The sequence below is a fragment of the Oncorhynchus kisutch genome, linkage group LG14, assembly GCF_002021735.2.
Source record: "Oncorhynchus kisutch isolate 150728-3 linkage group LG14, Okis_V2, whole genome shotgun sequence".
In the NCBI taxonomy this organism is placed as follows: domain Eukaryota; kingdom Metazoa; phylum Chordata; class Actinopteri; order Salmoniformes; family Salmonidae; genus Oncorhynchus; species Oncorhynchus kisutch.
Genome location: NC_034187.2, coordinates 54,692,646 through 54,705,342, shown reverse-complemented (window position 1 = coordinate 54,705,342; position 12,697 = coordinate 54,692,646). Strand labels below are relative to the sequence as shown.

General features: G+C 47.8%; 1 protein-coding gene across 1 annotated transcript in view; it reads right to left on the bottom strand.

Annotated features, from left to right (window-relative positions):
- Positions 1–733: 733 nt before the first annotated feature.
- LOC109904456 (glutamate receptor ionotropic, NMDA 2D) overlaps positions 734–12,697 on the bottom strand; it is a 43,561-nt gene continuing 31,597 nt past the window's right edge. The window contains exons 11-13 of the mRNA XM_031789340.1: positions 11,000–11,187; positions 8,527–8,759; positions 734–6,424 (exon numbers count right to left, since the gene is read on the bottom strand). Coding sequence (XP_031645200.1) covers positions 3,386–6,424; positions 8,527–8,759; positions 11,000–11,187 — 3,460 coding nt within the window. The 3' untranslated portion in view covers positions 734–3,385. The remainder of the gene's footprint in view (positions 6,425–8,526; positions 8,760–10,999; positions 11,188–12,697) is intronic.

Below are 12,697 nucleotides of genomic sequence, written 5' to 3'. Positions count from 1 at the left end.
CCCGTACCCCAGTTTGGGAATACCTGTTATAAACGATCCAACTAATCATTTTTAACTTCAACTGGGTGGTTGATAACTGATCTCCTCACGGTGAGGGGTGATGGTAGAAAGGCACTCTGGCACAAAATGGCTGTCAACCAACCTCCATTAAGGTGTTTAATAGTTGCCCCAGCCATCTCATAACAATGCACTGTACTGTAAGTGCTCCAAGATCTGTTGAGAAGCTCCATCTCAATTAAATGTGTTATGGCATTAATGAGCTTCCATATAAGTCGGTATGTGTGTATGAGTGTGCATCGTCCAGAGCTGGTACATAGTAAAAAAAAAAAAAACATTTCAGTCAACACTTTGGACCTCTGTTTCAATTTACCACAATTCTATTCTTATTGTTGTTGCATCGTTGAGAGGTGAACCTGCAAGTAAGCATTTCATTGTAATGTGAACACCACGCGTACGTGTTCCTGTGCATATGACAAATGACTTGTAAAAGAATTGAACTGGACGCGAACCATTTTCATGTGGTGCCTCTGTGTGTGAATGAGAACACCTATCTTTAATACCTCCATTACGGTGTCACTTGCTGTGATAAAACATTGTACTTTTCTAAGGACAGGCTGTGTTCCGCAAACAACATGTCCTCGTGGAGATATGTGAACAGATAACTTTCTCCCTCCATGCTTTCCCAATCATCCCACCCGCATCCGCTCCTCTGACGCCGACACAAAGACAAATCTAAACGGACGGAACAGGTTTTAATATGAAAATTATTTTTTATTCTGTTCTGCTTGCAGTACAGCACAGTATCGTCTTTCCAGTGGTGCGGCAGCCCAACATGACCACTGTGTTCTGCTCCAGTATGGCACATTGATTCTCACACAGTGACGCAGTGCAAGTCCGTCTGGGACACAGTGTGGCGTAAAGACCGCGCCGGGTTAGCGGATAGAGACAGCGCTGGACCGGGCGCTACAGTGGGGATTAATATGGAGGAACACAGTGTTTTTGTTGAGTTCAGCACGACAGATGCATCTTTGCAGAGTGAAAGCACACACCACAGTCCTGGTATGGCTCACGATGGATAGTATACTGCTGCATGATGCAACAAAAAAAAAGCCATTTGATGCCCGCTAGGCTATATTGTGTGTAAAGAAGTCACTGTACACCTCAACACATTGGTCCAGTTGGATTCCAGGCCCCAGTATCTCACCAGACGGTCATGTTGTTGGACAGGCTATGCCCTGGTAAAATACCTTAGAATTCAATAGTTATTAATAACGTGTTTACAGCCAAGGCCCATACTCACACTACTACAGTGACACGGTCGTCAGACACACACCTCAGTCACATCGCAAATATCATTGTTAACTAATCGTGGTTGTTGGTCAGTAAGAACATAGTTAAGTACTGGTCTCTGATTTCACTGGGTTTTGAGGACAGACAATAATACAACTTCCGAGATAATACTATCAATTTAGTAGACAAACTTAACGTATAATATCTTACCTTTTGAAATATATTATTATATATAGATATGCTATTATTGAGATGAAATAAATATTCACCGATTAAAAAGAACAGTTTACAATTGCAGACACTCATCAACACAACAAATAGACATAAGGGGCAGATATTTCGGTTCATTTGTGGTACAAATACCTTGGCAGGTAACATTTCGCCCACGGTTAGCCTCGTCATTGGATTCTTGTAAGCTGTTGATTGTAACAAGCAAAGCACTGCTTCCATTGTGTTCCTATAGCTCTTGGGTTAGCCAGGTTGCAGGAATGAAAAACTATACTATTAGCAACAGCGAGCACTCCCAGTTGTGGGTGCATTTTTCCTTCACATCTTATCTAATGGCACTGGAATGATAAACAATATCCTCATATCAAGATGCTGAACAATAATTGATCTAATGCTACCCAACTCCACAAATATATATGTGATATACATCTAGATATTCAAAGAAATGCAGACAAAACTTTACACGACACAATTTTGTGTTAACTTTTTTTTTTTCTTCCGCTGAAGTATGGCTCAGATGCAGTCGCAGACAGACGAATGAACCGAACAGACTATATGGAGAAGATGGAACTAGCCTTGTGGGTGACTGACAACATGCAGTCGTAGCAGTATTCACTCTCCGCTACTCAACTTCCTGTTGCTTACGCTAATGCTAAAGGTGGGTGGATAACGGGCTGATTTGAAAGTACGCCTTACTATGCAGGTATCAGCTTTGCAGTCAAATTGCTATAAATAAGCTAGCTCTTGATTACAGATTTACACACGCATCTCTGGTAGCATCTTTTAGGCACCTATCATGTTGACATCATTACTGGGACACAGAGAATTCATTCTGACCATCTGTGCGGCCACATGTCCGACAATTCAATCTAGCATTTACCCAATGGTATTCCACATAGTGCCCCCCCCCCCCCAAAATGCTACAATCTTAAAGTGTCTTCATCGTTGCAGCAGACTAGGTCAAGGCTACATTCTGTCTTATGGGGGGAAAGGCTGCCAATGACGTTAGGTAGTTGAAAAACGTTTTGCGTGTACCCAGTATAGTACAGCACAGTGCTTACATTTTGTCATAATTAATACATTTGTCTCATATTATAATAACACATAGTAAACTAACCTTTTTAAAATATAAAATGCATGAACTGTTGGTGTGCAGGTAATGTATTGCTCAAGAGGGACATGAATGGGAGAGTACCTGTGGTATAAACGAAACAGCATTGTATGTAAGCTCCACTGAAGTTTGGCACAGTATAAGGTCAGTCACAGTCGACTTACCCTGTTGTCAAGAATACAAACACAGTAAAACACAGACACACAGAATATCAAATATGAGTTTGAGAGGGTGAATGGGGAAAACAGAGAGGGCTAGCTGCTATTCTATTCTCCCTAAAAGTGAAATATAGAACATACATGACCCCAGACTTCACAGTTCTGTGAAAGTTAAAGGAAAGTTAGGGGTTAATGTTAAGGGATGTAAATAAAATGTTTCTGCATTGGAGCCCTCAGTAGGGAGGTCTATGAATGAGTACCTGAGCCCTCAAGAGCAAATATAATTTCACAATAATAACCACTTCACTTCAAGACCGAAAGACACGCCGTGTCAAGAGGACGGCCCCATTTCTGAGATCCCACTTTGGACACCAATTTCATTGAACCAACAATACATGTAGTCTTTCAGATACTCTGACCGGAATGAAGAGAGCCCCAGTAAACATGACATTGCTGTGCACTCCCTCTCACTGGACAATGGGGGTTGTGCAAGAGTTGTAGGGGGCTGAGTTACAGGACTGCTGTTGCCACACAGTCATGACCCAACGTTTCTGAATAGGTCAGCGGTTCCTACCCAGGTAGGTGTCTATGATTCGCCTCACACCTCGCTCTCCACACTGGAGAAGTGTGCGGACCCCCTCCGTGAGCAGAGGCTCTTGGCCTTGAGGGGCAGGTGAGGTGACTGTAACCTTTGGGGCTGGGGCACTGAGCGCAGTCTCTGGTACAGGAGTTTGGCACTAGCAGAAGCCATAGAAGACGGCTGGGGGGCGCCTGGGGTGGAGGATACTACAGAGGGAGACGAGACCGAAGAGGACGAGGTGGGAAGAGGGACGTGGATGGGATGGGATGCAGAAGGAGGGGCAGGAAGGGCTGGGAGTGTTGGTGGAGGGAGGGAGGGGATGAGGGCTTGCGATGTAGAGGACTGCCGTATGCGGTCCGTCCGCTGTGTTCGCTGGATGCTGAGGTTGGACTGGCTTCCCGATATGGGTTGATTCTGGGTCCGGTCGGGTTTGGAGGAATGCCGTTTGGAATTGGCGCTGCTCCCGAAACGTTGACAGTGTAGAAATAGCTCCTCCTGGCTACGAGAGCTCACCTTGGCCCACTTAGAGTGAGCGTGTTGATGCTCGAGGGCAGATTGGCAGTTGCAAGCCACATTACCGCGCCCTTTGTCCTTCCTTTTCCCTTTCTTCTCCTCCTTCACGGGAAGCTTGTCCACGGACCAGTATCTTCGAGGAGCTGGTGGTGTCGATGGAGGTGGAGGCCACTGTGTACCACCTATCCTCCTTGAACCCCAGGCTCCACCTGATCCCCAGCCACCTTCCCCTGCTATCCCTGCTTCCCCACATCCCTCCCCATGCCTCAGTAACGAGTCATCCCTACTGTTTATGCTGCCAGCTTTTTCTCTGGCGGGATAAGTGCCGAAAAACCAACCTCCCCCTCCTATGCCCCCAACCGCCCTACCCTCATGACCATCCCAGTACCTTTCAAACTTTCCGAATTCTCCCGAGGAACCGTCATCGTCGGAATAGATGCCCACCACCTTATCGCGTTCCCTTTCGGACTCTGATGCGGCCCTTCTTCTTCTTTCGTGTCTCGTCTCTTGCTCCACTTTTCTCCTTTGCTCCTTGGAATCGTCATCCTCATCTTCGGAATCCCACTCATGAAACGACAGACCTTCTTTGGTGTGAACCTCCACTCTTTCGTTCCTTCCCAACAGGGGGCGCTTCTCCCCTTCTTTCCCTAGGGCCTCTCTATCTGAACCCTTACTCCTGCGCCTGGACGAGAGAGGGATCAGTGGTAGAAATGCAGATGAAGGAGTCTCTGACGATGGGTTTCCCGCTCCCCAGAACTTGACAGCGGTTGAGGGTTTACTGGAGCTCTGGTACTGCTTGCTGGAACTGGAAGGCCTATCTGCATGCCTGTGGCGAGAGTGAGGACTTCTGTGCCTTTCCTTGCCTCTAGTGTCGTCTCCATCATCTCTTTCCTTATCCTCTCTCTCTCTCCTCTCTTCATCCCTTGGAATATCCCATCCGTAACTTCTGATAGAACCTTCACTCTTCTTCCGCATGGAGTCACGCCTCGGAGCAGGGTAGGAGGAGTAGGCCTCTTGCATTATCGCTTTGAGCTGCCCTCTCTGCTCACCACCTCCCTCCTCGTGCTCTGACCGCTTCCCCCGGTCTCTTCTCTTCACCTTCTCCTCTCTCTTCCTCTTCTTCTTCACTTTACGCCGCTTGCGCTCCCGCTCTCTCTCCTTCTCCTCTCTCTTTTTTTTCTTCCGCCCTTTCTTCCTCCTCTTTCTCTCCCTTTCGCTCTCTTTGTGATGCCGTTTCTCCTCCTTCCCCTCGGCCCTGGTTCCTGTTCCTCTACATCTTTCTCTCTCGCCCCAGGAGGCCCACCACTCCTGCAGCTGGGCTAGCTGGCTCCCTGCCCTCTCTCTCTCATACTGTAGACGAGGCTTGCGGGGTGGCACAGGCGGAGGGGGCGGACTGCAAGGCAGTGAGCGAGAGGACATGCGTCGGGATTTGCCCTTTCTCCGTACTAGCAGGAGGCTAGACTCCTCTGTCAGCTCATCAGAGTCGTAGATGTCCTCGACATCTCTACTGCCAGCCCTGTACTTAAAACTCTGGGACGATGTGTATGAGGTGTTGGAGGATGAGGGTGAGTTGGAGCGGGAGAGGGAGACGGAGGATGAGGACGAGGACGAGGATGAACTGGATGAGGTGGAGGAGCAGGAGCTCGAGGTGTAGAGGGCGGAGTGAGAGGGAGTGGTAGGTGTAGTGTGGGCAGGGGACGAGACAGGGACAGGCAAAAGGAGTGGGGGAGGGCGACGGCTTCGCCTGCCACCTCCATCCCTTGCACCGTACCGCCCTCCCCCTCTTCTCCCCAGGGGGAGGATGTTCTCATACAGAGGCCCCCCGGAGCCCTTTCTTTTAGGGAGGCTGCCTCTTCTCCAAAATAGAGGCCGATGTGGGGATGAGGGGAGAGCTAGAGGGGGCTTGGACATGAAGTGCCAAGGGGGCGGTCCTTTAGAAGGTAGCCGTGGCATTCCTGATGACTTTGTTCCCCTCTGGTTCATTTTGGGGGTTTGAGAGCCACCTGTTTGTGGGTCAGCATTTGCCCCTAAGCCCTCTGGATCGATCGGGCCATAATATCGCTTGTATTCATCCAGGCCCCCGTCCCCTCCGCCGGCTCCCCCAGCCCAGCGAGGGGGCAAGCCCTGTTGAAACTGTACCATGTCTGGGATCCCACCGCTGCCACCAATAGGCTTGTCCGTGCTGGGCTTGGGACGGTTCCAGCGGTCTACCACAGCCAATCTGCGGTCATGACGAGGCAGAAAAGTGGAGCACGGCATAGGACCCTCCGTAAGGGGACTGTTTGATGGCCCAATGGCCATTGCAGAGTGCCCAGTAGTTGGAGGAGATACATTGGGAAGCATGCTGTATGCTTGCGGTTGTTGCTGCTGCTGATGCATCTGCTGCTGCTGCACCATAGTAAGAGTAGTGTTACAGGTTACAGCCGCTGAGATGTGGGACTGGGGTGGAGGCGGCATTGTGGGAACACTATGATATAGGGGAAGTGTGTTTTTTAGGCCTCCAGAGATGGTTTCATCTTTAAACTTGCAGCAACTGTACATACCCTGGGTAGAGAGGGAAGGGAAAGCTCATTAGGATACATCTAGCAAACTACACCACCCAGTATCCCTTGATGAGAATATTGATACTTATGAAAGTCGCTTAAAAACATGTGAGTTTAGTAAGTCTCGTAAAACTAGGTTCCATATGTACATATGTTGTGGCAGAAAGGTAGCAGAAATGTGTCCCCATAGAAGACTGAATACACTTACCTCAGTGTCTGCATTTATGGTGCACTCAAGCTTCAGTTCAATTTATCTTTTTAAACTACCACCTAGTGTGCTGTGTACTCTGGAGCTCCCACTGCACTGCTCAAACACTAAGTCACAACTGACTCTTTAAAAAAAGAATAAGCACTTTGTGATATCTGCTGATGTAGAAACGGCTTTATAAATACATTTGATTGATTGATTGAATAATCTGTCCTTTCTCTCCCCTCCAGCATAAAATGTGACGTGCCATGAATATGGCGGCTGCTGCTCTAGGCAATATCTCTACTCTGTACTCTGGGAGGTGGAAACTAACCACAAAATACTAATGAGGGTGGAAGAAGAACTTGTGACAGGTCTAATACTAAGTAATTTACTGCTTTAAAAGACTGATAGGCAACAATTATCGATTAAGTGCGTTGAACGGCGGGGCCATGTAAATCATAACAGCTTTATCACCTTTACTTGAAGGTGATTCATTCAATACCAATACGTCTTAATGGAAAACGAGAGTCATCGCACTAATCTAATCACTACCACCACCACTACCACCAGCAGGGGTATCACTACCACCACCACTAACTACCACCAGCAGGGGTATCACTACCACCACCACCACTACCACCAGCAGGGGTATCACTACCACCACCACTACCACCAGCAGGGGTATCACTACCACCACCACTACCACCAGCAGGGGTATCACTACCACCACCGGGGGTATCACTACCACCACCACCACTACCACCACCGGGGGTATCACTACCACCACTACCACCAGCAGGGGTATCACTACCACCACCACCACTACCACCACCGGGGGTATCACTACCACCACCACCACTAACACCAGCAGGGGTATCACTACCACCACCACTACCACCAGCAGGGGTATCACTACCACCACCACCACCACCGGGGGTATCACTACCACCACCACCACTACCACCAGCAGGGGTATCACTACCACCACCACTACCACCAGCAGGGGTATCACTACCACCCCCGGGGGTATCACTACCACCACCACTACCACCAGCAGGGGTATCACTACCACCACTACCACCAGCAGGGGTATCACTACCACCACCGGGGGTATCACTACCACCACCACCACTACCACCAGCAGGGGTATCACTACCACCACCACTACCACCAGCAGGGGTATCACCACCACCACTACCACCAGCAGGGGTATCACTACCACCACCACTAACACCAGCAGGGGTATCACCACCACCACTACCACCAACAGGGGTATCACTACCACCACCGGGGGTATCACTACCACCACCACTACCACCAGCAGGGGTATCACTCCCACCACCACTACCACCAGCAGAGGTATCACTACCACCACCACTACCACCAACAGGGGTATCATCACCACCACTACCACCAGCAAGGGTATCACCACCACCACTACAATCACTACTCCTAGCAGGGGTATCACCACCACCACCACCACCACCACCACTACCCCCAGCAGGGTTATCACCACCACCACTACCACAACCACCACTACCACCAACAGGGGTATCACCACAACCACTACCATCACCACTACCACCACTACCCCCAGCAGTAGTATCACCACCCCTACTACCATCACCGCTACCACCACTACCCCCAGCAGGGGTATCACCACCATTACCACCACTACCACCAGCAGGAGTACCACCATCACTACTACCACCACTACCACCAGCAGGGGTATCACCACCACCACTACCACCATTACCACCACTACCACCAGCAGGGGTATCACCACCACCACCACTACCACCAGCAGGGGTATCACAACCACCACTACCATCACCACTACCACCAGCAGGGGTATCACCACCACCACCAGGGGGCATCAGTATCACCACCACCAACACCAGTCAGTGACTCACCCTGCTGAGGACCAGTAGGAAGTCCATGCCCCCGGAGTGGCCCAGGCATTGCCTGATCTTCCAGTACACCAGGTGCTCCCAGGAGAACACCAGCAGACTGAGCCCCATGGCCACCAGCAGCATGTAGAAGACGCCCGCCATGTTGTCGATGTCCAACTTGGAGCTCATCACCTCAATCTTGTCGTTGTGACAGATCCCAGAGAGCCACAGGCGCTCAAGCATGTCGATCTCGTCTGGCGGGGGGAGAAGAGGGGCCGGGAGGCAAATAAAAAAACCACGTGAAGGTGTTATCTGCCTTTGTTATGAGACAAGCAGTGTTTTATACCTGAAAGGGTGGAGCTGGGAGATATGTTGCATGGCGGGGGGCGAGGCGAGAATGAGGGAGAGAGGGTGAGAGAGAGGCAGAGGGAGAGACAGAGAGGCAGAGAGAGAGACAGAGAGGAGGAGAGAAAGAAGCTGCACAGCTTTGATGGAGGTCTGAAATGGCCAGGATACAGAATGTCCCATGCTAAGAGTGACCCCGACAGTGCTTCAAGATGAAAGGAAGCGGACACTGATAGGACTCCGCACACTAATCATTAGTACCTTATCAAAAACAACTGTTACACTGTCAAGGAATAATGAAGGAAAAGCCAGAGCTTGTACTCAGTGTAGAGCAGATAACGTGCATTGAAATGACAGCCACATCTGTGAGCTAAAGCCCTCTGCATTGCAAAATGAGCTACTTAAAGGAAGTTTTAAAATCCCTGTTCATTATAACACTGAAAAATTCAACTATATTAACCTTAGGTTAATTTCCCCTTGTGGGACACCCAATTGTAAAGTCCAAGGTACATGGATTAGAAAAACAGGAATTAACCGTGTTGACTGGAATGTCATAATCCACTCCAATAAAACTCAATCAAAAGGATTCTACCAAACAAAAATATTCTTCCAAGAATGTGTAGCTAAGAATTCACAGTCAGAGAGTTAGTGATCTGTCTGATGACATTTTGACATTTACATTTGAGCCATTTATCAGACACTCTTATGCAGGGTGATTTACAGTTAGAAGAAACCATCTTAAAATAGCTGGGTGAGACAACCACATATCTCAGTCATAGGAAGTACATTCCTCCTCAATAAAGTAGCTATCAGCAAAGTCAGTGCTACTAGAGGGGGAAAAAGTGAAGTGCAAATGTTGGTTCACGAAAATCACTATACTTAACTGCCAATTGTGTTTTCAACAATGGATTCTAATTTGCATGATCATAAACTGTGGCAGACTCCTAATCTCATTCATCATATTTCAATAAGCACCACCGTCCCCCGCTCTCTTTTCACATTCAATCCTAAATCACGACAGCAGCCTGAACTCAGGGCGTCATAACCCCGCTTTGAGATCTTTACAAAGACGGCTGAACTGAGACGGAGCTGCAACATCCTCTTGTATTAGCGAAGGAGCAACCGGGCCTTTTAAATCACAGAACCAGAGCAATTGAGTGACAGAAAAAAAGATCCATTAGAAAGAAAAAGTCCCATAATAGGAACACCAATTGTAACATGAACAATACAAAATATGATACAGCACTGGAGAATACATGCATGGAAATCTTTAAGACCTCGTATAACCTGATGATTAGTGAAACATTCTGGGGTGGTTGCACAGACCCAGATTAGGTCTACAGTCCTCATGCACTGTAAGTTAACTGGACACTAGAAATGCAAGTAACTGCCAAAATAACGGAAACACTTGAGTAAATGAGGGATGCAAAGTATATTGAAAGCGGGTGCTTCCACACGTGTGTGTTTCCTGAGTTAATTAAGCAATTCAAATCCCATCATGCTTAGGGTGGAGCATAAAAAATGCTGGGCAGGCCATTATTTTGGCTACCATGGCTATGCCCTCATAGGATGACAATGAGTGGTCACTGAATGGTTTGTTGAGCATGAAAACCATGTAAACCATATGCCGTGGCCATCTCAGACCAGAACTCGGACCCAATTGAACACTTATGGGAGATTCTGGAGCGGAGCCTGAGACAGAGTTTTCCACCACCATCAACAAGACAGCAAATGATGGAATTTATCATGGAAGAATGGTGTCTCATCCCTTCAATAGAGTTCCAGACACATGTAGAATGTATGATCAAGGTGCATTGAAGCTGTTGGTGGCCCAACGCACTATTAAGACACTTTATGTTGGTGTTTCCTTTATTTTGGCAATTACCAGTAGGTCTACTGTAAAATGTACAGTATGTAGGACAAACTGTAAAACCGTGAATATACGTACAGCATTCAACTGAATTAAGCAGTAAGTACTGCAGGAAAGTGCTTTTTTTTCTCTCACTTCAATCCACCACCAAAAGCAGAGAGATAGATTGATGCTGCCAGCCCGCCACTAACAAGCCAGCACATTTATCAACTTCTCCTGCCTGTCCCCAATCCCTCTCTCCCTCGTCCATCTCTCCCCGACTTCTCTTTCTCTCCTCACCGTCTCCCACCAGCTGCAGTAGGGCCAAGTCCACCGGGCGTTTCCAGCGGGTGTTCTTATGCAGGGCGATGCCGTAGCCCGTGGTGGCGAACACCTTGCCCGAGCCAATGGTCATCACCTTACAGCCCTCATCCTTCCGCGCCATGTAGTTTAGCACAGCCGCGTCATAGATGAAGGCATCTAGTTTGCTGAAGGGGAGGGAGGGAGAGAGAGAGAGGGGAGAGAAGAGGGGATGAGAGTGAGATGATAAGTGAGAATGCATCATGTGAGGTTTAATAACACGGTACGTCAGGTCCGGGTGAGGAATAGGCTGCTAGTGGTCAAGTAGTCGAGGGGAAGTGATTGTCTTTCCTCTGCATGAAGCGCACAATTTGTTATAAATACCCTCATGCTTCCAACATAAGTTTATGTACAGTGCCTTGCGAAAGTATTCGGCCCCCTTGAACTTTGCGACCTTTTGCCACATTTCAGGCTTCAAACATAAATATATAAAACTGTATTTTTTTGTGAAGAATCAACAACAAGTGGGACACAATCATGAAGTGGAACGACATTTATTGGATATTTCAAACTTTTTTAACAAATCAAAAACTGAGAAATTGGGCGTGCAAAATTATTCAGCCCCCTTAAGTTAATACTTTGTAGCGCCACCTTTTGCTGCGATTACAGCTGTAAGTCGCTTGGGGTATGTCTCTATCAGTTTTGCACATCGAGAGACTGAAATTTTTTCCCATTCCTCCTTGCAAAACAGCTTGAGCTCAGTGAGGTTGGATGGAGAGCATTTGTGAACAGCAGTTTTCAGTTCTTTCCACAGATTCTCGATTGGATTCAGGTCTGGACTTTGACTTGGCCATTCTAACACCTGGATATGTTTATTTTTGAACCATTCCATTGTAGATTTTGCTTTATGTTTTGGATCATTGTCTTGTTGGAAGACAAATCTCCGTCCCAGTCTCTTGCAGACTCCATCAGGTTTTCTTCCAGAATGGTCCTGTATTTGGCTACATCCATCTTCCCATCAATTTGAACCATCTTCCCTGTCCCTGCTGAAGAAAAGCAGGCCCAAACCATGATGCTGCCACCACCATGTTTGACAGTGGGGATGGTGTGTTCAGGGTGATGGGCTGTGTTGCTTTTACGCCAAACATAACGTTTTGCATTGTTGCCAAAAAGTTCAAATTTGGTTTCATCTGACCAGAGCACCTTCTTCCACATGTTTGGTGTGTCTCCCAGGTGGCTTGTGGCAAACTTTAAACAACACTTTTTATGGATATCTTTAAGAAATGGCTTTCTTCTTGCCACTCTTCCATAAAGGCCAGATTTGTGCAATATACGACAGATTGTTGTCCTATGGACAGAGTCTCAAACCTCAGCTGTAGATCTCTGCAGTTCATCCAGAGTGATCATGGGCCTCTTGGCTGCATCTCTGATCAGTCTTCTCCTTGTATGAGCTGAAAGTTTAGAGGGACGGCCAGGTCTTGGTAGATTTGCAGTGGTCTGATACTCCTTCCATTTCAATATTATCGTTTGCACAGTGCTCCTTGGGATGTTTAAAGCTTGGGAAATCTTTTTGTATCCAAATCCGGCTTTAAACTTCTTCACAACAGTATCTCGGACCTGCCTGGTGTGTTCCTTGTTCTTCATGATGCTCTCTGCGCTTTTAACGGACCTCTGAGACTATCACAGTGCAGGTGCATT